The sequence below is a fragment of the Triturus cristatus genome, chromosome 1_1 (assembly GCF_964204655.1).
Source record: "Triturus cristatus chromosome 1_1, aTriCri1.1, whole genome shotgun sequence".
NCBI lineage: Eukaryota > Metazoa > Chordata > Amphibia > Caudata > Salamandridae > Triturus > Triturus cristatus.
This window is the reverse complement of record NC_140579.1, coordinates 62075129-62100971: the sequence shown is the minus strand read 5'-3', so window position 1 is coordinate 62100971 and position 25843 is coordinate 62075129. Positions and strand designations below refer to the sequence as shown.

Below are 25843 nucleotides of genomic sequence, written 5' to 3'. Positions count from 1 at the left end.
TGGCTCTTCAGGCCTGACAGGGAGGCTGGATCTAAGTTAGGAAAAGACGGGAGCTGGTTAGCAGGCGTAGGGGGTGTGGGGTGCTGTTTTGCGGGGGCCTGATGGGTCGGGGTGCTCTCAATCTCAGCTAGGATGTCAGCGACCTTGTGCAGGAAATGAGTCAGGAAGGTGTTACAGTCTACTGGTGAGGCTGTGGATCCTTGTGTTGACTTCTGGCTGAGTTCTTTTAATATTTTAAAAGTCTCTTCCTGTTTATTTACTGCACCCGTGATTCTTGCCTCATAGCATTCGGCCTTCCTAGTCATAATGGCCTTTTTATATGAGATAAGCAAGAGTTTGTGGGCAACGAGATCGGCTTGGCTGTCTGATGTTCGCCACCTTCTCTCAGCTTGGCGTAGGGATTGCTTCCTGCCCCTCAGTTCTTCATTGAACCAGGGGGCGCCCTTTCCTTTATCTCTAACTTTCTCCCTCCGTGCCGGTGCTACCTGATCAATGGCTTTCTTAAGCGTGTCGGTAAGGGCAGCTCACTCATAGTCCAGGTTGCCTGAGGTGGGTGCTTTCATGGGGAGTCTAAGTAAGGTACCCACCAGATTTTCTGCCTTAATTCTATTCCAGCTGCCCACGGTTTTACAACTAAGTGGCGGCTGCAATGGGAAGCTATCCAGCGGGACCCAGCACCTAATAAGCGAGTGGTCAGACCAGGTGCACGTGCTGATATCTGTAAGCTGGGTTTGTCGCTGGGAGGTCCAGATGAGATCGAGTATGTGGCCCTTAATATGAGTTTGAGCATTCACCAGTTGGTGAAGCCCAAAAGAGCACATGGCTATCTCGATCTGGCTAGCCTGCAACTCTCTGGGAGTTTTGTTAAAGTCACCCACCACTAGAAGTCGTTGGTAGCGTGAGCAGAGATCACTGACCAACTCAGAGAAGAGTTAGTTGAACCTAGAGGTTGGTCCATTTGAGGATGGAAAGGAGGTCTCTCCAGTTGAGGATGGAAAGGTGGTCAGTCCAGTCGAGGGCTATAGGTGTCTAGCCGCAGATATTGGGAGATGCTGATAGAATGAGGCCTGGTGTGTTGACTTTGTGTTGGGTTATTGATGAGTTGTTTCATTTCCAGTGTCTTTAGTAGTGTGTAGGAGGCGTCCTTCATGTATTTTGTGTTGGAGGTGGAAGTCTTCAAAGAACGTGTGGTGGCTGCGTTGAATACTAAGGACGCTGTTTTGGAGATTGTAGAGGTCAATAGCAGGAGAGGAGCTTGAAAGAGTTGGGTCTTGTAGAATTACTAACAGTGAGGGTCAGAGTGTCCTGTGTGTGACTTCAAGCCTCCCACGTCCTGATTTGAGTGTGTGATCTATGTATGGAAGCATCTAATTTTAGGGCTGAGGAGGCCCAGGATGTGCGTGAAGGAGGGTGTGAACCAGGCTGAAGGTTGAAACTAGGTTGTGTCACTGCACAGTGTGCATTAATGAACATCAATCAAGAAATGCACATATAATTTACCTTTTTCCATTCTTTTTGCCAAATATGCTTCCTGTTTATTCTTGGTATATGGGCTGCACACATGGTTATTGCACTTATAAAAATGTGTTAGATTAGATATTTTCACATGGTTGTGTGTTGTTCTAAAATATCATATAATGTCTCTAGGACAAAGTTTGTTTTTTAAAGTAGTGCCAAGTCTAAGTCTTTCCATGCAGTTAGGCTTAAAGTGAGCACAGTGTCTTTCTAGGCAAGAACAGGACCAAAGAAGTGACACCGTTGTCTGTGTCCTTGTCTGTGACACTGGCGCTGGTGCTCACAACCCTGATATGTGCGACTGGTACTTACAATCTGCATATGTGTGGCTGGTACTTACACTATTAATGTATGAGTGGTATATACAGTCCGGGCACGTGTGGCAGATACTGTAGTGACTCTTTTTTTGTGAGTAAGACTACACTCTACAAATATACACTTATTTCTTGCAATCTCATCTCTGCAGGTAAAACTTCAAGAGTGGCGGCGTCTCCTGAAGAAAGAGGAAGAATATATTCTGGAGTCTAAAGTCAAGGAAGAGGAACAATATAAAACCATGAGGGTGAGCGGCTGCAGTGAGTGCTGTGTCTCTGTGTGCCTGTATATGTCTGTGCCGTGTGTTTGTGGTGACACACAGAGGCTGATGAGTCGCCCTACAGACTGCGTCATGATCCCCTCCAAATAAATATACTGACCGGAGTCACTGTGCTTGGATTTTGGGACTGAAATCAGCCAACAGCTTGTCCTAAAATAAATAAAAACAAGAATTACTCTTCTGACCTTAAGGTAATACTTACATACTGGTGTGTGTTTAGTGTATGTGTGCACAGATGTCTCATTCGCTAGCTGTGAGTATATACCAGTGTGTGTGTTTGTGTGCACACCCGTATGTGTGCGAGCATATTCATGCTTAGGTGTAAATGTTTAATTATGTTCAAACCACCTCCAACTTCTACTCCAGAAATTAGACTCCGACACTTGGGTAAGTTTCACCATCCAGCTTTTAGTTTATTTGCTTAGCTTGACGCGTTTCGGCACACTTGCCTTGTTCACAATGTGTAGTCAGTAAAAAACACCACTTATAAACACATAGTTGAAGGTCACATGGTTGTTTGTATAATAGATATAGTGAACAGACTACGCAAATGAGACATCATTATTATTGTTCCTCAGACCGACACGTTATTCCAGTAGTTAAAATCACTACTAGGTCCACATATATATTATTTAAAAATCCATATTATATATGTTGAAACTTAATACATAATGTGAACCATAATTCTTTGGGAAAAAATCGTTTTTGAATTAACATGACTAAATTGTCACTGTTTAAACTCAAATATAATTCCCACAAACAAATAATTACTATTTCCTGATAACCTCTCAGGGTGACAAGCAATTTAAAACATCAATCATGATATACTATAAATCATCACATCAAATCAGCATGGTGTCGGTCATAATGTCCATTTTCAAAGGAGTAGTTTAATTATGTATTCATGTATGGATGGCCCTGGAGTTATTCATGGTAGTGCATGCATATCTACTCATCTCTGTGTTTGTGTGTTTTTGTGGACATGAACAAGTGTTTCTGTGTCTTCGTATGCATGTATATATTTTGAGTCATAGAGTATCCAGATGCATGTGCTCATATCTGTACATGTGTGTAATACATCAGTGAGATCACATATGCATCTCTGTGTGAATATGTATATGTACGGGTGTGCCTATGTGAGAGTGTGAATCTGCTGGGTTTGTTTATACACAGTCTGGAGATATTCATCTGTGAATGTGTACTACTGAGGTCATTTGCCTCTGGTGTCCTGGGGTCTGTCCTACTATGGCTCGACACTGGGTCAGGGACATCCCTCTCTGGACTTGACTCCCAGGATAGCGAGGTCGAGCAGTCAAAGGCTTCTCACGGAGGCAGAGGGCGGGGCAGGCATTCAGAACTCAACAGTCAACCAACAGACACAATAATGTTATGTCTAGCCCTGTTTCTTAAGAAATAAAGTCCTTTAAGCCCAAATAAAGGGAAACACCACACAGTTCAATAAAGATACACTTGCAGGGTTGCAATGTACAATCCACAAAAAAGCCCCGAACCCCCTCTGATGCCCTTCTACCGCTGTAGAATTATTAATGTCTGTGGTCTCCTGTATGTTCTCAGCGCCCGGATACCCTCGTAGTTGATTAGCCGTGTTCTATAAATCCTGTTTGATTGGTTGATGTCATATGGGCCTAGGGTTTATTCAAGCACAGACTCAGTTCACTCTGGGTCACCCCACTGGCTACTGCATAGATCAATTCAATGGCTTTTGCCTCAACGAGTTCACACGGGAAAACACTATATTGCTCAGACTGCAGATTTCTCTGCCCTGCTTTACCTGCTCTGTGGTAGCGTGCTCGCAGTACCCATTCCTGTATCAGCGGATTCAGCTACGCAGATCTATAGGGAAGCCTCATTTGGGACAAGGACCGCTTGCCATAATCAGTTCAGCAGCCCTGCCATATACTCGTGACAAATTGCAGGAGTACAACCCCCTGACTGTAAACTAGTAACAGCACAGGAAAAAACCCTTCTACCTCTATACTAGTGACACAGCACAAAAGCACAGTCCTCTACCTGTATACTAGTGACATATACAGAAGCACAACCCTCTACCTGTTTACTATTGACACATCACAGAAGCACAACCCACAACCTGAATACTAGTGGCAAAGCACAGGAGCACAACCCGTCTTCTCGATATTTGTGACACATCACATGAGCACAACTGTCTGCCAGTCTAGTGACACAGCACAGGAACACAACCCTCTACCAGTATACTAGTGACAGAGCACAGATGCACAATCCTTTACCTGTATACTAGTGATACATACAGGAGCACAACCTCCCACCTGTATCCTAGTGACACAGCACAGGAGCACAAACCTCCACCTGTATACTAGTGGCACAGCACAAGATATACTAGTGAGACATCACAGGAGCACAACCCTCTACCTGTATACTAGTGACACGGCACAAGAACACAACCCTCCACCTGTATACTAGTGACGCACACGGGAGTACCCTTATAGTAGCGATACAAAAGAGGAGCACAACCCTCTTTCTGCATACTAATGACAGCACAGGAAAACAACCTCCTACCACTATATAACTGACACAGCACAGAAGCACGATCCTCTACCTGCATATTAGTGACATATATAGGAGCACAACCGTCCACCTGTACACTAGTGACATATACAGGAGCACAATCCTCTGCCTGTATACTAATGGCACATAATAGGAGCACAACCCTATACCTGTGTGGTATTGACACATCACATGAGCGTGACACAGCACCTGAGCACAACTGTCTACCTATATACTAGTGACGCACCACAGAAGCACAACCCTCTGCCTGTATACTAATGACACACCACAGGAGCACAACCCTCTGCCTGTATACTAGTGACACAGCACAACCCTTTACCTGTATATTAGTGGCACAGCACAGGAGCACAACCCGCTACCTGTATAGTATTGACACATCACATGAGCTTGACACAGCACCTGAGCACAACTGTCTACCTATATACTAGTAACACACCACAGAAGCACAACCCTCCACCCGTATACTTGTGACACAGTACAAGAGCACAACCCTCTACCTGTATACTAGTGAGACATGTGAGGAACACAACCCTCCACCTGTATACTGGTGGCACAGCACAGGATATACTAGTGAGACATCACAGGAGCACAGCCCTCTACTTGAATACTAGTGACCCATAAAAGAGCACAGCCCTCTACTTGAATACTAGTGACCCATAAAAGAGCACAACCCTCCACCTGTATACTAGTGACACATACCGGAGCACAACCCTCCACCTGTATACTAGTGACAAATCCCATCAGCACAACCCTCTACCTGAATGGTAGTGACACATAAGAGGAGCACAACCCTCTAACTCTATTACTAGTGGCACAGCAACACAACCTTCCACCTGTATACTAGTGACACACTGCCAAAAAATTATTTTCAAAAGGGGTCTAAGGGAAATTTAAAGACCTGCACGAGAACAATCCCCTAATCACTATAATTATATCAACAATAGAATCCGTGGGTCTATAAAACACAACCGAGAGCCAATGAGAACAACATAACAAGTGCAAAGAAACAGTCCTCATGAAGAGGAATAAGTCCCATCACCCACCGAAGTGGCATGCTTCATCATATGGAACCTCCTCTTAACTGCACCTAGTGCAGTTAAGGAGCTACAACTCCTTTGCTAGTGTCAAAAGAAGGAGGAGCTTCTGTAATGACAAACTTTAGATCTCCCCTGGACCAAGAAATGTACCGTCACTTTCCCAGGGCGAGAATATCAGTTCCAAACTTATGGAATATAACATATACACAGCACTTCCTAAGGTGGGCAAACTTTCAACACTCCCCCAAAGGCAAGGCAGGAAAACAATAATTTGCGCATCACTTGTCCAGGAGTAGCGCCAACTTCCTATAACACAATTACCTGCTAGAAGGGAATTCACCCATCCTTCTACAACAGAATACTTGGCCAAGAAGAGTCCACACCTCCTACTACAAGGAAAAGACAAATTGGTATATCTGGGATGTATTTATTAGTAAGTAGCATCACACAGTAAGCCAAATGCACCTAACATAGCAGACTCTAACATATCAATAGTATGATTGAAACCCAATCAAGGCAAATATATATGTAGAAATATATATGTATGGATAAACGAATCAGAAAATAAGAAGGAAAGGAAAGAATTCAGAAAAGAATCAAGAGACAGTTAGTAGCAGAGACACCTCACCTAATGCTCCATCATTTCACCCCGCTTTGCTCATGGGGAGTCCATTGCTTGAACCGGGTGAAGGTCAGAGGTGACACCAGCCTCTACTCTTCCGTGACAGCACGTCTGCTCCACGGATGAACTTCCACCAGGCCAGTGTAGACTCCCTTTTTTAATACACATTCAAGCACAGCGAAGCTTCTAGCAAGCCACGCCCCCTAGTTCTCATGAGAGCCCGTACCAGCCTGCTCCAAGGCCACAGCAACGGTTGATCAGGCACTCGCTATGGCTACGAGTCAAACCATGTACATTCCTCTGATAAGAACCAGTTCTCTCTTGTCAGTAAAATGCGAAAAACAGGAAAAAAGAGCAGACCATGCCCTCCCCACTTTGCAGCTTCGTGCAGGGACAGAAAATGGCTTCAGAGTTAGTTAAGCCATGCACACAAAGGCCCAAAGCAAGATGGAATCAGAAAAGCAAGATGACATGAGACCATGTCAAAGGAGCACCTATAATTCTCATCCACACAACTTACAAGCACCACTGTGCACACAGAAGCAAGGTAAAGTCAGAAGGCAGAATGACATTAGACCACGTCAAAGCCAATAGGTCAAAGTCATAATTCACCTAACCCAAATAACATTATACACTTAATCCCTCAGTATACAACATTGAGCACATGTGTGCACCACCACCCACAAGACTGCACCTCAACATCCCATACCTTCTATTCTTGGCAAGACTATTCCACCTAAAGGCAAAAGAAAAGCAGGCATATGCAAACCCATCCTACATTAAGGCTAAGATAACATAAGTCAGTACAAAATGGTGGTGGTCGAGGGTCATCATAGGGTGTCAGACCACAAAAGTGGCTGATTCACTACAGCTTCACGGATGTTTTGAAATAGATCTACAAAGATTAAGGTCTCCTAAAGTTTAGAAGAAGCTACCTAAGGTGTGGTGTGACTGAGTCCAGTCTGCTCGGTACGATCAGGAAGACCGTCCGGGATAGCGACGGATAGAGAGCAGTCTCACGCCCTGAGTCGTCACCAGGAGCATTGTAATACATCCCGACTAGAAGCAGGGGTTTTCCGTGTATCCCTACAGTGTTGCTCACTCGGCAAGTAGCAGGTATACCATGTAGGTTGTATTGTCCAATTTGACACTTTTGCACTTTGTTTATGATTTTGTTGCAGTAGTACTTCTTTTGGTCCTGAAAAAAGCCGTGATCACAATGTTAGATCATTACCGGCTGAAACATGTTGACCATGCCTGTTATTAATGTGCATATAGATTTTCTATGCACATGCACATTGGTTTTATTTTTTGACACCTATAGATACTGAATAAATATATTTGTCTCTAGGTAGTTAATTGTATCTCACTGTCTACATACACTGCACAATTTTTACACTCAGTCACACCACACCTTAGGTAGCTTCTTCTAAACTTTAGGAGACCTTAATCTTTCTATTTCAAAACATCCGTGAAGCTCCTCCTTCTTTTGACATTAGCAAAGGAGTTGTAGCTCCTAGGTGCAGTTAAGAGGAGGTCCCATATGATGAAGCATGCCACTTCGGTGGGTGATGGGACTTATTCCTCTTCATGAGTACTGTTTCTTTGCACTTGTTATGTTGTTCTCATTGGCTCTCGGTTGTGTTTTATAGACCCAGGGATTCTATTGTTGATATAATACTAGTGACCCACCACAGGAGTGCAATCTTCCACCTGTGTACTTGTGACACATTACAGCGGCGCAGCCGTCTGCCTTTTCTTTTTAATTCTTCAAATTTCATAGTGCATGTCATCTTTGCCTTCAAGCCCTGAACTGCAGAATAAAGGATCGTGCAATGGTCCATGCAATGCAGAGAAACAACTTGCCTCCCTTATTAAGCAGCTGGCTCTCCTTGGAGACCCCGAATATTACTAAGTTTGCTTCTGGGAATATTTTAGAGTGTAAAGCGTGACATACCTCAAATAATTACGGCGCAAAATCTTCAAATTTTGAGCACGTAAAAAATGTGAGGAGCCAATCTCCTGTCCCTTGCTGATGACAGCAGAAACAGTTATCGTGGACTAATGGGTATATTTTATGAAGGGTTACTGGAGTATAATATGCCATCCAACGAGATAAGAACGACTTTCTTATAAAATGTGCAGCTCGTAAAGATGTATGCCCTATCTCTGAGATAGCATACCAATCCCTTTCTGATAAATTGCATTGTGTTCTTTTGAGAACCCTGGATCGCAATCCAGCAACTTATTTTTTCGGGGACTGGTTCCTAAGCAGTTTATACCAGTTTCCTATTCCCACCAATTTGCTTTTACAAAGTGCACAACTTATAGGGTGCATACCTTAGCTGTCCCCCAAAATATTTGCTACCAAGAAGTGGACTATCCATCCAAAACTTAAAAAGAACCGGTTACACTGTCCCCCGCATCTGGAAAGAAGCTCCTCCCAAGAGATACATTTACCCCACATAGAAAATCTACACATTCTTTAAAACCTATTGAATTCCAAAACATCATCCCTCTATCTGATAGCGATGCCTTAAAAACTTGCTCTGACGGAAGTGCAAAAATGAAGTGTCAAAAATGGCCTGATAAAATTTACTAAGAGCGCACAATCGTCCTCTGAACCCCTGAAGAAACTTGCATCTAATCTTTTTGGGTAGTTTCGCTGTTTTAATAAAAGCTGGTAGACTTATTTCAGATGCCTGCACCATCCTGGTTAAAAAAGAATCATCAAATCTCCCTGCCCCCATCCAAAACCCTCGCCAACGTGTTAATTTAGGCTGCTTGGTAATCACTCTGCATGTGAGGGAGTGCTGATCCACCCTGTGTTTTTTCTAATTGTAAAACACTCAGTTTCACTCTAGATATTTTTATCCAGATAAAACTCCTTATCAATGCATCTAGCTCCTGAAAAAACCTATTAGGGATTTTAACTGGTATATTGGAAAAAAAGAAATATTCACAATGGTAGGACCGGCATTTAAATCATGGCAGCTCGTCCAATTAAGGTTAAGGGAAGCAGACACCATCTTTCCAAAAGCCTTTTGATTTTTCTAAGCATTGCCTCACAAGTCAAGCGATACAAATACGCAAAATCATTCGTAAGATATATTCCAAGACACCTTATAGGAGTTTGCAACCTTGTTGGGGCTGCAGTTTGGCTGGGAGATCTGGAGCAGCTACATTAAAAAGTAGGCCCTCTGTTTTGCTTCGATTGATCCTATAACTCCCTATTCCTGTAAACTCCTCCGTCCTCTGCATTGCCCCTTGTATGTTTAACTCATCTGGTTGCAGGTAAAGAGTAATGCCATCTGCAAAAAGCTTGAGCCTGGCCATCCCCTCTATTGGTGCCCTGATATCACTTTTACTTCATTTTTCCAACAAAGGGTCGATAAAAATTAAATACAATTTAGAGAAAAGGGACACCCTTGACGTTTGCCTCTATTAATTAAAACGGTGCCAACCATTTAATCATTTATCATAACTTTGACATCTGCACCACGATGTAGATTCACCAACATTGTGGTGAATTGTGAGGGAAATCCAAATGTTTTCAGGCTATAAAATAAAGGATCCCAGTTTACAAGATCAAATCTCAAATTTTCAGCATCGATCATCATTATTAACGCATTTATGTGGTTAGTTGTAGAATAATCTGTTGCCTGTGTTAAAACTGTGTGTTCGCTGATCTTTGTGGATTAATGACTGCGCGGCAGGCATCATTCGGGTCGCCCAGACTGTCATCATCATTTTATAATCTGTATTTAGAAGGCTGATGGGTCTGTACGAATTTATATTTTTCTGATTTTTGTCTGTCTTAGGGAAGCTCACAATAGTTGATTCTTTGAAAGAAGAGGGGACTTCCCCCACCCTCTGTAATATAATTAAATAGCTATACCAAAAAGGGCACAAATTCTCTGGCAAATTATTGATAGAATTCTGAGGTTAATCCATCATTTTCGCATGCTTCTGCATTGGGCCTTCTTTGGAGTGCTTCTAAGATTTCCATAGGCGTAATTGTCTCCAGCATTGCCTGAGTTTGGCCATTGGGGAGCTGGATAGAAGCACAGTATTGTTCTATACTGGACGTTGAAACTTCTTCTGTTGTTGCTCCACCGGTAATGGGATTCTCCACGATCTTCATCGTAGCCTCTTCAATTTCATTCCAGGTGGACCAGGCTAAAAACCTGCCTATGTGCTGATTTTCTTCGTATAGCTTGTGCTGGAAAGCGTTAAAATTGCTTATCTCCTGTAATGTAAAGAAATCTTCGAGATTTTGTTTTGCCAAACCTAGCTGTGCAGCACCGGGCGCTATTTCATTAGCCCCCTCGCTTGCTCTTGTAGCTTGCTCCACTGCAGCCTGGAGCCCCGCTATTTGCCGTGCACGTTCCCTGGCTTGATTTGCTTTGAAGGCGATAACCCTCCTCTCATTGTGGCCTTAAAGGATTCCCATACTGCAAACAGAGAAGCAGTATTTCTACTGATAAGAAAAAACTCAGAGATGAATCCTCTCATCTCAGTTCCCCACTCTGAATCAGCCAGGAGGGATCTGTTGAGTTGCCTCCTCGGCCTATCTCTTCTGGCTGATCCTAGTTTCACCACAGTAGAGGCCACTGAGTGGTCAGAGAAGCATTAGCCCAGGTATCAGACTGCACCCTATTTATTGTCCGAGAGGTTAAAAAAATCTAGTCGGGATGCAGTTTTAAATCGATATGAAAAGCACGTATGTTGCGCGAAGCCTGGGTGATTCTCACGCCATGGATCAACAAGCTGTAAGCTTGATTTTAATACATCAATCATTTTTTTAATTTTTGGTTTCAGCTGCTTCTTTGCCTTATTGGATGTATCCAAAGCCAGATCTTGAATGTAATTAAAGTCTCCCCTCCTCCCCCCAGATCAGCAGACCGACTGCCCCCATTGCTATATTATGGATCTGGACTAGTGAGTCAAAATCATCACCTACAGGTCCATAATAATTGACTAAGTTGAAACGCAGCCCTTTTACCGCAACTTTCAGCCACAACCATCTGCCTTAAGAATCTCAAATCACTGCCGGACATCCCAATCAATACCTCGACTCAGAGAAATGGCTACCCCCCTCACCGCAGCTTGGGCTGATGCAAAGAAGGCCATAGAATATTTATGTGGAATAAAGATCTTTGGGGTATTACATTTGAGGTGGGTCTCCTGTAAATAAAAAATGTGGGTGAAAAAGATGTGGTCCACCTCATGAAGCTCCCGTATTAATGCCTATTTATAATACCGCTGGCATTACAAGAAAAGATCCTGACCTTCTGCATCTCAGTAGGTATTACTCATCCTATCCCCATGTTACAATTCACTCCCACCAAGAGGGCTCCACCACCATGCCCCCACATTGAAGAGATACCACTGCCAAGCCCTGTAAATACTTGGCAAACAATTTCCCACCCAAATCGCAGCCCGATCGATTCTCTCCTGCTGCCCACACTCTTTCTTGCCCATTATATTTCTGCTCATTTTTTCCCCCTTTAAATAGAACAAACGGTTCTGTCGGGTTTAAACAATTGCTTAGATTGATATATTTGCTTTAATGAACGAAAACGTATTTATAGCACATATAAAGAAACAATCAAACACACCGGCAAACAAAATAGAATCAATCATATATTGAAGAGGGGATTGAATTCCCCTGGCGGTCACAAATACAAATGAAATTGCAGCAAGACAATAAGTGACTGTGGTGAAAGCGTGACATATAGTGATTAGTGAGATAGACAGTACACTATATACATAACAAATACATTGGTGACATGAACAATTTAGAGTATTGTCCTATATGATTTTACACATGCAATGCATGAGCCCTTGATGAATCAAATCGTGATCAAGAGAACTGTATGGACATATGTTAAATTTTGACGTTTAACATATGTCATTGGTGCAAAATGATGCTATCTAGGATATAGCTTAACTTTAACTTCTAAACATGATTTTGCTAAGCCACAATATGCATTAATCATTCATCCTAGGCATTCTTGCTACAAAGGTAGCAGCTGTGAGGTAATGCTGGCTAGAATGCATCTTAACTTCTAAACATGATTTTTCTAAGAAGCCACATATATGCATTAATCAGCCATCCTTTGTGTTGACACTTCAGCTGCTGCAATAGCTCATTCGCCTGCTGGACTGAGCCTGAAATCTGTATTTGCCCCTTAATAAGAACCTTCAACTTTAACTGCTGCTCCAAGGCAGGCTGGACTTCCTGTTTTTTTAAAAGTTCCAGCATCGACTTGTGACAACGCGGAGCTGCCACTGCGGACATGTGCGAAAAGATGTTAAATCGAGACCCGTCTGAAGCCTGAAATCCCTTTTGCATATAGCAACCAATAAGATTGATTCGTTTGTGCAGAAGTCTCCAAAGTTGACAAAAAAAGTGCGCGGGTACTTGGCATTGAGTGGCTGATGAAATGGAACATGATGTGCCCTCATGATTGAAAAGTGCTCCATATTGGGAGAACACCCTGGGCATCCATTTTCTTTAACCAAATCAGAGATATGTCATGGGATCCTGCCCCGTCTCTTGCCCCTTTGGGAGGCCTGTGAAATGTAAATTTGGGAGTCTGGATCGATTTTCAAGTTCATCCAGCTTCATATGAACTTCTAGCATCTCCTTTTGATGTTTTACTTCGAAGTTCGAAGGCTTTTTTGAGATTCTTCCACATTCGCTATGGTCTGCTCTGCTTGCGCGAGTCTCTGATTTAATTGCAAAATATTATTGTTGATTGATTCGAGCTGAGTTTGAACTTCCCTGTGGGCCTTTTATCGTGCACGTTTCAACCCCTGTATCTATTGCAAAATCGTCTGAAGAATCTCTCCGATCTGAGTTTGTTAAGAGAGGCTTCCCAAGCATCCTTTGCATTCTGGGCACCTTCAAGAGCCTGGGCGGTCAGATGGAAGCTTGAGATGTTGACTGTTCCTGTTATGTGTTCACAGCTTGCACGACCAGGGGCACTTGGCTACTGCCTAGAGCCAATGGAGCAGACAAAGCTAAATCCTGCGTTCCTATCCTCGATTCCCCGGGCATTAGCGAGACCTTGGCAACCCTCTTCGAACCAAATTAGGGGTATGTTGGTTTCTCACTAAGGGCATCATTAGGATATGGAGCGGACTTTGTCCACCCACCATCCTTTCGTAGAATGGGACCGCCCGCCATAGGTGCGGGGGTCCCGTGGGTGACATTAGGATGGTGGGCGCATCCTGCATTCTTGACATTGTGGCGGGCGGTGCTCTCAGCATCGCCCGCCGCAATGCCAAAAAGGCATGTCGTGCAGTTCCATGCACAACCTGGTGTCTGCCATGTTGTGCATGGAACTGCAGGGGGGTACCTGTGCACACCCCACCCCTCAGAATCCCTGGGGGCCCGCTACGGGCCCCCAATGACGAGACCCGCATGCCTTTCCCTGGCGGGAAACGCAACACCCCGCATGCATCATAATATGGATGGCGGTGTCACTGCCACCATATTAACTGCTTTTCCGCCCAGTAGGCAATCGGGCGGATTGCCTACCGGCGGAAAACCTGCAGACGGTCTTTCCGTCCGCCGGGCTCCCCCCCCGCCATAGTAATATGGCGGGGGGGGAATTGGTATGTGGGCGGGCACAAATTTCGGGCTCTGGCGATCCGCCCGACATGCTAATGGGCCCCTTGGTTTCATGCCAGGAGGGGTACTGGGTGTTGCTCCATGGCTGTCACGTGAAGCGATATCCCAAGTTTGCATGGGATCCTGCCTCTCAAGAGAAGACGCCCCCTGCACTGGCGTGGAATTAGGAGGAAGCGGCAGTCGATTTTTAGCCATCAATACAGTAAACCCCCTGACAAATGCCTTGCAGAGAGACCCCCTCTAACACACTTAAGTTTGTGGTTGGGCTGCTATCTCCCCTCTGTTCATCCATATTCAAAGACTCAGCTTGCACAACTTGTTTTTTTCTGACCTTTGCAAATTTGGCTTTATTTAGAACCTTAGTAGGAGTACGAGCCCTCCCTGCAGACTCCCGAACTGTGTGACGCTTCATAGACCCTCTATCTGTGAACTAGTGACAGAGCATAGGAGTGCAACCCTCCATCTGCATAGTGCTGGCACATCACAGAGCTCAGACCTCTCCTTGTATACTAGTGGCACAGCACGGGAGCACACACCTTTACCTGTATTCTAGTGAAACATCACAGGAGCACAACCCTCTACCTGTATACTAGTGACACACCACAGGAGCGCAACCCTCCATCTGCAAACTAGTGACACATACAGGAGCACAGCACTCTACCTGCATACTAATGGTACAGCACAGGAGTGCAACCCTCTAGCTATATACTGGTGACAGCACAGGGGCACAACCCACTCCCAGCTGTGGCGACATAACTGACTCTACCGAATTTCTGAGTCCAGTCCTTCTTGGTGACAGCAGCCTCCGAAGCTGCGGTGTGACATACCTCACCTGGTAACACACTGGTTCCTGCTCAGTGTGACATACCTCACCTGACAACACACTGGCTCCTGTCCTAATCCACAGTGTGACGCAGCTCACCTGATAACACATAGGCTCCTGCTCTGCGCTACAGTGTGACATACCTCACCTGATAACAGTCAGGGTCCTGCCCAAATCCACAGTGTGACATACCTCACCTGATAACACACAGGCTCCTGCGCTAAGTTACAGTGTGACATACCTCACCTGATAACACACAGGCTCCTGCTCTAAGTTACAGTGTGACATACCTCACCTGATAACACACAAGCTCCTGCTCTAGGCCACAGTGTGACATACCTCAGCTGATAACACACAGGCTCCTACTCTAAGCCACAGAGTGACGTACCTTACCTGATAACTCACAGCCTCTTATCTTAGGATTGGAGAAGATTTCTAACCAAACTCCACACCCATCTTCTATAGGAATTGCTGAATTACCTGCAGAAATCGGTGCAGTACATTCATTTATCTGGTAGTTCTCCATTCAATAACAGAATACACATAATTTGTTTATGATTCTGAACGTGAAATAACCACATCAGTGATTCCCCCTCAGCATCTCCTTCTGGGCAAACACATGCAGAGTCCTGGCAGGACAGGGGCAGCCTGCACATCACGTACATCCTCTCTTTCGTCCCAAGGGCTCAAACTTCCTGCCCCCACTCATTTACATTCTATTGTGTCTGTCATATCCACTCACACTTGACTTCAGCCAGTCTCCACTCAGCCTGTCTCTGGGTCTTTGACTGTCTTTGCCTGTGGTGGGTTCGCTTCCTTGCACTTTCTTCAGTGATCTAACTTCTCTGCAGCCTCACAAATTCTGACCTCCCCACAGTTTGTGAGGAAAGGGGGAGGGCAGGAGTGGGAGAAGGACAGAAGACGGTAAGAGGGAAGGTAGTAAGAGGCTGCAGTTCTAAAATTGAGAGAAGCACGCTAGTGTTCTGATTTTTGAAAGTAGCTATCAATCCCCTCCATCCTCCCCTGAACTCCCTCTCTAGGGACAGCTTTTAGGAAGCTTTTTAATATCTAACCAGCTTTTGTGTCTTTGCTTATGACAGGACAAGTTAAGAACTGAGAAGAATAAAATTGAATCTGGGTTTGAAAAACTGCGGCAACTCCTGAAAGAACACGAGCAAACACTTTGTGAAAAACTGGAGGAGATGGAGAAGAAAATTACCATGGTAGAAAATGGAAATATCACCAAACTGTCCAATCAGATCACCTCTCTCAACGCCCTGATAACAGCGATAGAAAAGAAGTGTGAAGTGCCAGCGTGGGAACTCCTGAAGGTGAGATATCAATCTACTTGGATTTGTAGAGCAGGGCTAATCACCAGTCTTGTGGCGGCGATCTGGATGTTCTGTAGCTTGCGGTGAGATTTTTGTTAATTCCGGCGTAGAGTGTGTTGCCGTAGTCGAGTCTGCTGGTGACCAGGGCATGAGTGACGGTCTTTCTATGTTCGAGGGGGATCCATTTGAAGGTCTTACGTATGAGGCGGAGGGTGTGGAAGCAGGAGGACGAGATGAAGTTGATCTGGCGGTCCATTTTGAGCTCGAGGTCCAGGGTGATTCCCAGGTTGCATGTGGGGGCCACCAGGTGTTGTTCCATGCGTCATGGTTTGGGCCCGTGATGAGCACTTCTGTTTTGTTGGTGTTTAGTTGTAGGCAGCTGTTTTTCATCCATCTGGCGACGGCTTCCATGCCTTCTTGAAAATTGGGTCTGGCGGTATTGGGTTCGTTGGATAGGGAGAGGATGAGTTGGATGTCGTCTATGACACAATGTTGAGTCTGTAGATTTTGACGATGGGGGCAAGCGAAGCCATGTAGACGTTGAAGAGTGTAAGGCTGAGGGAGGACCCCTGGGGGACTCCGCAGGTGGAAGGTGTAGGGTCGGAGAGGAAAGGGGGGAGTCTGACCCGCTGTGTTCTGCCGAAGAGGAAGGAGCGGAACCAGTTGAGGGCCTTGTCTTGGATACCTGCGTAGTGGAGTCTGTGTATTAGGGTGCGGTGAGAGACTGTGTCGAACGCCACTGAGAGGTCGAGGAGGATGAGGGCTGCCATTTCTTCTTTGTCCAGCAGGGTGCGTATGTCGTCTATTGCAGCGAGGAGGGCAGTTTCCGCACTGTGGTTTTTTCTGAAGCCGGATTGGGAGGAGTCGACGATTTTGTGCTCTTCGATGATTGTGGCGAGTTAGCTGTTGACGGCTTTCCTCGATGACTTTCGCTGGGAACGGGAGCAGGGAGGTGGGTCTATAGTTTTTGAGGTCAGTGCGGTCCGCCGAGGGTTTCTTCAGGAGGGGGTTGACCTCGGCATATTTCCAGTCGTCGGGGAACATGGCGGTTGCCAGGGAGCGGTTGATGGTGTGGCAGAGCATGGGTGCGATGGTGTCGGCGGCTCTGTTGAAAATGTGGTGGGGGCAGGGGTCCGTGGGGGCCCGGGAGTGGATTGACTTCATCGTCTTCAGTGTGTCTTCGGTGGTGAGGGTCCAGTTGTCAATCGCTGGCTTCAGGGTGTCAGGGGTGGTTGGTGAGGGTTCAGTGTGTTGGTTGTCTTTGTCGAAGTTGTCGTAGATTCTCTTGGGGTTGTCATTTTCCACGATGGTTGTGGCGGAGTTGCTCAGAGAAGAGGTAGCTGGTCGTCAGTGATTCTGGTCCAGTTTCTTCGTGGGAGCAGGTGCAGGTGTCTGGTTGGTCAGTCTATGGGAGTTCGGTGGTGTGGCTGAAGGCGATGGAGTTACCTGTTGTGAAGAGGGGGTCGAGGGTGTGTCCTGCTAAGTGCATGGGTTCGGTTATGATCTGGCAGAGTCCAATGTTGTGGAAGTTGTCCAGGGGGATGTGGTGCTGGGGTCCAGTTGGTTGTCGAGGTGGAAGTTGAGGTCTCCCAGTAGGGTGTAGTTGGTGGACGCAATGGCATGTGGGGAGATGATTTCCGTGTTGGAGTTGGCGAAAAGTCCACGGGGTCCAGGGGGTCGGTAGATGAGGGTTCCTCGGAGGGTGGTGGTAGGGCTGGCAGGTATCTTTTAGTGAAGGTGTTCCATCAGGTCTGTGGGCTCGTCCGCGCGTGTGCTTTGTGGAGGTTGTATTTGTGGACGATGGCGATTCCTCCTCCCAGGCGGGCTGGGCGGTCCTTCCTGGAGATCTTGTATCCTTGGGGAAGGGCGATGGCGATGTCCGGTCCCGAGGTGGTGTTGGTCCATGTTTCGGTGAAGAATGCTACGTCCGGGGTGGTGCCGTCGAGGAGGTCCCAGATTTCGTCGGCGTGTTTGTGAAGGGATCGGACGTTGAGGAGGATGCATTGTAGGGTCTTCGGTTGGGTTGTGGTCTTGCGGGTGGCCTGGACCGGGTATGTGTTCTTGGCGGTGCTGCAGGTGTGCCGGCGGCAGTGAAAGCTGAAGGGTCCGTGGGTGTCGGCTGGTGATGCTAGCTTGCAGTTGTTGTTGCGTCCTGTGTTGAGAGCATGAAGTGCCGCTGGGTCATAGCATTGGCGTTGCGGAGATCCAGGGTTCCTGGCGCTGGTCATGGACGGGCGCAGACAGGCTTGCCTTTGGTGCGCCTTTGGCTCCCCATCAGCGCGTCTGCTGCGTGGGCGTGCAACGACTGCCATTAAGTAGGGGTCGGGGAGGGCTGGACAGCTGGGAGGCGGGAAGGGGTGCTGGATTGGGCCGGTTTCGTTGGTCGTGCTGGGAGGGTGGGGCCACGGGGGCAGCAGCGGCAGGCAAAAATGGGCGGAAAAGGCAAAAAGAGAGTAAAGAGTGGAACTGAGGCAGTGAAAGGTGCAAGAAAAGTGGGGGAAAGACACAGAAGGAGAGTGAGAGGGGAAGATTAAATCAGTGAAAAACTAGTGAAAACGGAGGAAAAACACAGGGGGAGTGAACGTGGGAGATTGAAATCAGTAAAAAACAAGTGAAAACGGAGGAAAGACACAGAGGGGAGTGAAAGGGGGAGATTGAAATCAGTAAAAAACGAGTGAAAATTGAGGAAAGACACAGTGGGGGAGTGAAAGGGGAGATTGAAATCAGTGATAAACGAGTGAAAACTGAGAGAAAGAGCGGAGCGAGAGAAAGGAGACAGAGGTCCACTGGACCACCAGGCATGAGGTGCAGGTAAAACCTGCGGCTGGAGGAGGGCCTGGAACACCAACACTTGAGCGTGCAGGGGCTCGGGGGAAGGCCTCACTTGACGGTGGAGCTGCGAGGGGGAGTGCAATTTCACTGACAATGAGTTGTTCCATGACTTAGCAGTGAGGTAGGAGAGGTATCATCCTCCACTGTTGCTTCGGTGGATGTGGAGAGTGTGAGTGAGGGTGAGGGAGGTGAAGGTCAGGTGTCTGGAGGGTTGGTGGAAGTTAAGGCGGTGGTTGATGTATGCTGGTCCTTGGTCGTGGATGGCCTTATAGGCGTTGGCGAACATCTTGAATTGGGATCTTTTCTGGATGGAGAGCCAATGGAGGTACCTGAGTTGGGGGGTGGTATGGTTCCTCCCGGGGAGGTCCAGGATGAGTCTGGCAGTTGAGTTCGATATCGTCTGGAATCCATTCAGGAGTTGGATGATGAGACCTGCGTAGAACGTCGTAGTCCAGCCAGCTGGTGACTAGAACTTGAGTGACAGCTTACCTGGTGTTGATGGGGAGCCATCTGAAGATCTTTTGGAGCATGTGGAGGGTGAGGAATCAGACGGAGGAGACTGCATTGATCTGGTCTTTCATGGTGAGCTTGCTGTCCAGGATGATGCTGAGGTTGCGTGTGTGGTCTGTCGGTGTGGGTGTGCGTCTGAGTTAGGAGGGCCATCAGGTGTCGTTCCACAGGGAGGTGTTATTCTCAGAATATCAGCACTTCTGTCTTATCCATGTTGAGCTTCAGGCAGATGGTCTTCCTCCAGTCGTTGACGCTCGTCATGCAGTTGTGGAAGTTGGTCCTGGTGGTGGAAGGGTTTTCTGTGAGCGAGAGTATGAGCTGGGCATCGTCTGTGTAGGATATAATGTTGAGGCCGTGGGTACTGACGATGTCGGCCAAAGGCTTCATGACTGTGTTGAACAGGGTGGGGCTGATTGAGCAGCCTTGAAGGACGCCGCAGATTATTCTCTTGGGTTCTGAAGCGAAGGGTGGTTGGCAGATCTTTTGGGTTCGTCCTGTGAGGAAGGATTAGAGGGCGTCTCCCTTGATCCGGATTAGGTGGATTATTTTGATGAGGGTATGGTGAAATACGGTGTCAAATGCTGCGTAGAGGTTGAGAGGGATCACGGCCGCTGTCTCTCCACAGTTGAGGAGGGACCTACTGTCATCGGTGGAGGTGATCAGGGCAGTCTTGGTGCTAAGGTTGGCGTGGAAGCCAGTTTGGGAGGTGTCCAACAGATTGTTGCTCTCCAGGTGCTCGGTGAGTTGGTGATTGATCCCCTTCTCACGGACTTTGGCTGGGAAGGGGAATAGAGAGATGGGGCGGTAGTTCTGGAGTTTGCTGTGATTGGCCGAGGGTATCTTGAGGAGCAGCCTGACCTCTGCATGTTTCCATGGCTCAGTAAAGGTGGCTGTGTTGATGAATGTGTTGAGATTAAGGTGGTGGGGGCAGGGGTCCGTGGGTGCTCCAGAGTGGATGGAGTTCATGATTAACCCTGGGTGGACAACTACGTTACGCTCTCGAAGTTTGCGTAGTTTGTGCTACTTCACGCTACACCAATTGCACATAGCACAGTGCAAAATCACGTAGCGTAGCGTAGTTGGCATTTTTTGCTCGCTAGCGGTCCTCAACGTCAAGATGGCGACCGCGAGTGAGCAAAATGACATCCCGGTGAGACTTTTTCCTCGTTCCCGATCAGCAACATCAAGTTGCCGATCGCGAGCGTGGAAAATAAACCTCCCAGCGAGATTCTCAACGTGGGGAGGTCAGGTTTCTCATTGCGAGTGGTCGCGTATGGTCGCGACCGCTCGCGATGAGAAACTACCAGTCCGCATTGAGAAATCTGCCGCTCTAGTAAAAATCTACTCGAGCGGCAGAAAACGACAGCTCGCACTGTGCAAGATGCCGTTTTCAATGATTGCACAGTGCGGACAAGCATCCGGCATCTGTGCAATCATCGCGAACAGCACACTACGCAGTTCGCGTAGTGATACCCGTATCTCGCATAGTGCCAAGTGCACTTCGCGTAGCTACGCGTAGGGCTACTACGCGAACTTTGCCCAGGGTTATTCACGATGGCTGTGGTGCTCTGTGTGGTGAGCAGTTTCCATGTGGTGGCATCAGTTGACATGAGGAGGCTGTAGAGGTCGTTGTTAATGCAAAACACCAGGCAATTCCAGTTACAGTAATTAACATGGAAATGAAAGAGAAAATTGTGAAAAAAGCTGAGCCAGCATCTTAGAGAATTGAAAAAAAACAAATTTCTCCTTTTCTAAGAAGTTTGAAAATATTTCTGTTCTAAAGTAGTTACTTTTTTCCTGAGACAGATGGCCACTTAGGACTCCTAACTTTACTACTTCTAAACTGTGAAAAACCGTAACATTAAGACTTTCGGTATTCACAGAAGGCATTTAGGAGTCCTAAATTCTGCTAATACCGAAATGAGTAAGTGCCTTCTGTGAACAGCAAAATGGTAGTAAGTTTAGGATTTTGTCTTAAGTTAGTTCTGTGAATCGGGCCCCAAGTCACTCAATCTTGGCTGGAAGAGAGAGTGGAGCTGTGTGTGCCGTGACAGAGGAAACTGAGACAAAGGCTCAGAAGAGAGGCCTTCCCTCCCGGCTGCTACACAGAACTGCATCAACTCTTCTGGGGATGAAGAATGCAGGAAGTGAACAGCGAATGACCTTCAGAGCATCCTTTGTCTCCCTCATTCCTTTCCTTTCACAGAAGACTGGTCCACTTCAAAGACCTTAAGAAGGTTTCCACAATCTACCTTCCTATCTGGCAGGTCCCTCCCTCCTCCATCATATGTACTATTCACACACAGGGGATCCAAAATGGACTCCTGTCCTCATGCATTAAATCACAATAGACACACTCCATGCTCATCCAAATGTAGCACGCATGTAACATGCACTCTCTCCGTAGGTGTCTATGGGCTATAGATAACAGCATGTAGCTAAATTGTAACAATGATTATAGTGTATGAGAACCCATTATGACGACTCGCATCACTGCAGAGGTCCAAATACCTGTATTCAGAGCGTGGCATACAGAGTGTTCATGGGAAGAAACCAACTTCCATTTGCCGCTCTAGCTGTGCTCTCAGTGTGTGTGATATCATTTGTAGGTCTTGTAAAATGTCTCTTCTACGGGTGGATATCATTCATGATTTATAATGTTATGTGAAATTCTCCAAGTGCTGGGTCATGTGACACAGATTAGAATATAACAGACAATGCAGTGTCATGTGACCCCATTCAAAATATCACAGACTGTGTCATGTGGCCTCATTCAGTAAATCCTACACTGCACTGCTTCATGTGATAACATTCAGAATATCAGAGATTGTGTCATGTGACTTGTTTTAGACTAGCAGACTGTGTCATGTGAACTCATTCATCTCACCCACTGCTGTGTCATGTGACCAGGGACATTGAATCTAGGAGTGGGTGGAGAACTCCGCTTCTTTGGCACAGTTTTGCCACATCCTGTGCTCTACTTGGAGCACGGAGTTTGGCAAAACTCTGCCTGCCGCGAGCTGAGCAGAGTTTGGCTCCGCCCTACCAACACTGCTCAGAAATAAATCTGCTCCCAAGAATTTGAGTGGGAAAACGAGCTGCTTACATGGGCATTGTGGGCTTTGTGCATCTCTGAAACGCCCGAAAGCTGTAAAATGCCTGCACACATCCGTGCCCACACTTTCCAGTTAGAGTCTGAATACTATGCCCTTCAACGCCCTTTAACGTCCTTCACCGTCCCCTCTCATTCTCATGACAAAACTGAATTCAGAATATAAAACTTCTGCTTCCACCAGTAACACTGAAGACGGTGCGGAAGTACGGCAGGATGTTCTGTTTATTTATTTTATGCGACTTTTAGAGCGCGCAAATACCCTTAGGGTGTCTCGGCGCTGTAGTTGATGTTGTTACAGTGTTATAGAGTTGTTACGGAGTGCCATAGCTGTTGGCCTGAGACTGGTTCACCTTCTCTTAATGAATAGGTAAGTGGTCCCCGCTCCCTCCTGATGCAATGTCCCTATAGGCCGCTACTTGCTCACATTGGATTCTTCGTATTTGTTGTTATGATCTGCTGGTAAATAATATGCGCAGTTCACACAGCATGTCGCAACTTGGACAATAACATCAGAGCATTGGAATTCTCTATAGGAGGGTGACACAGGCAGCGGGCGTGTGCAGAATAGATGCACGACTCCCTCTTGCAAATCCTGCTCGTTCTACAGTGGTAACTTTTTACTGCATGAAACCGTTGGTGCTACCAGTAATCCGTGTACACCAGGAGTCTCCAACCTTTTCTGTAGAGAGAGCTACTTCTGATCAGTAAAATCATTGTGAGCTACTAAAGGTTGAGCAACTGGTGCATTGTTCCCGGAGTCCCCCCTATTGCCCCCTAATAAAGTACAGCTTGCAAGTGGTCCCTAGGCACAAACCGGAGCCAGGAACCTATTTTACATCTCTCATTATTTTATTACAATTTATAATCCTTCCAGTGAGGGTCTTTAGGCGCTGTCCATAGGCCACAGTCGATAGGAGATTAAGTCATTTGCCCAGAATCAGAGGATGTCGAGCCTATGCCGAGACTCGAACCTGGATCCCAGCTTCAAAGTTGGCAGCTCTGGCCCTTACGCCACACCCTCTCAGTCATTCAAATTCAATGAAAAGAAATGTAAAAAAATGTTCCTGGCTCCGGTTTGTGGCCAGGAATGACTCAGATTACTTTATGTATTTAAAAATAAAAGTTCCCTGTGAAATTCTGCTTTAATTTACATGATCAGGCCTCGAAAAATTAAAAAAATGCAAGTCTAGTGACCTGAATACTCTACTGAGAATCTAGAGTGCAGCTAATAATTCAACAACACACACATGCCGCAGCTGGCGCGTGGGGGTTTCCGAGATGGGATCTTGCGAGAGGGATGGTATAGGAACACCCCAAACAAAACTGTATGCTCACGTTTCCAGTTATCTCGAGACACGGAGTCGTGAACATGCACCACCCGCTTCCTACCAGTCAGCCTGCACTGCCAAAAGAGCAAGTATTTAAGGGGCCTTTCCTGGGATAACAGTATAATTTTTCTTTTAGTTTTATATAGCGCAAACTCGACCCGAAGGTCTCGGAGCTCTTTACATGAGCACCAGTTGCGTTACAGACGGACACATTCATTTTGTTAGGCATGGAGAGATTAACTGATTTGCCCAGAATCACAGGATGTTGAGCATCCCTGTTGAGACACAAACCCGGTTCCCCAGCTTCGAGGTTGACCGCTCTAGCTGTTAGGTCACATCCCGTCCCCTAATTATATCACACACCGGAATTGTGAACCTGCCTCTATTGTTTAAGATGTGGGAGCTGGAGCGGATTCCAGGGTTGTGCAAGTGCCATCTCATATAAAAGCCATTAGCTAACAGGTGCTGTTGTTGGTTATTCATTTTGGACGCCACCCAGAAGGTCATGCTACAGGGTGCTGAAGAGGAACCCCCCCATCATGTCACTTGACTCTGAAGAGAAGGGCACACTGCACTGACGGAAACTCACCAGCACAAACATGCACACAAAAGAGCTTTTTTAAGTGTATTGAGGTTTACATTAGACTTTTAGTTACCTGAATTCAAAAATGAGCAACACGCGGAGGGGCTGCAAGCATGTCAAGCTATACCATTTCCAGAGAATGGCAGGGTGGAGCGGGGGCTCAGCCAGCTTCTGAAGCAGCTGATGCACTTCTGTTTCTAGAGAAAGCTTCACATCCACAGGCGCCGCAGTAGCAAAGCAGCTGATGCACTTCTGTTTCTGGAGAAAGCTTCACATCCGCAGGCGCCGCATTAGCAAAGCAGCTGATGCACTTCTGTTTCCAGAGAAAGCTTCGCATCCACAGGCGCCTCACTAGCAAAGCGGCTGATGCACTTCTGTTTCTAGAGAAAGCTTCACACCCACAGGCGCCGCACTAGCAAAGCAGCTGATGCACTTCTGTTTCTAGAGAAAGCTTCACTTCCACAGGCGCCAAACTAGCTAAGCAGCTGATGCACTTCTGTTTCTAGAGAAAGCTTCACATCCACAGGCGCCGCACTAGCAAAGCAACTGATGCACTTCTGTTTCCAGAGAAAGCTTTGCATCCACAGGCGCCTCACTAGCAAAGCAGCTGATGCACTTCTGTTTCTAGAGAAAGCTTCACATCCACAGGCGCCGCACTAGCAAAGCAGCTGATGCACTTCTGTTTCTAGAGAAAGCTTCTCATCCACAGGCGCTGCACTAGCAAAGCAGCTGATGCACTTCTGTTTCTAGAGAAAGCTTCACATCCACAGGTGCCACACTAGCAAAGCAACTGATGCACTTCTGATTCTAGAGAAAGCTTCAAATCCACAGGCGCCGCACTAGCAAAGCAGCTGATGCACTTCTGATTCTAGAGAAAGCTTCAAATCCATAGGCGCCGCACTAGCAACGCAGCTGATGCACTTCTGTTTCTAGAGAAAGCTTCACATCCACAGGCACCGCACTAGCAAAGCAGCTGATGCACTTCTGTTTCCAGAGAAAGCTTGACATCCACAGGCACCGCACTAGCATAGCAGCTGATGAACTTCTGTTTCTGGAGAAAGCTTCACATCCACAGGCGCCGCACTAGCAAAGCAGCTGATGCACTTCTGTTTCTAGAGAAAGCTTAAAATCCACAGGTGCCGCACTAGCATAGCAGCTGATGAACTTCTGTTTCTGGAGAAAGCTTCACATCCACAGGCGCCGCACTAGCAAAGCAACTGATGCACTTCTGTTTCTAGAGAAAGCTTCGCATCCACAGGCGCCTCACTAGCAAAGCAGCTGATGCACTTCTGTTTCTAGAGAAAGCTTCACATCCACAGGCGCCGCACTAGCAAAGCAGCTGATG

The 25843-nt window shown here is 46.6% G+C and overlaps 1 protein-coding gene across 1 annotated transcript in view; it reads left to right on the top strand.

Moving 5' to 3' along the window:
* The window catches only part of LOC146869411 (E3 ubiquitin-protein ligase TRIM39-like), an 86794-nt gene that overhangs the window by 20322 nt on the left and 40629 nt on the right, over positions 1 to 25843 (top strand). Inside the window, exons 2-3 of the mRNA XM_085599779.1 lie at positions 1982 to 2077; positions 15900 to 16130. Coding sequence (XP_085455905.1) covers positions 1982 to 2077; positions 15900 to 16130 — 327 coding nt within the window. The remainder of the gene's footprint in view (positions 1 to 1981; positions 2078 to 15899; positions 16131 to 25843) is intronic.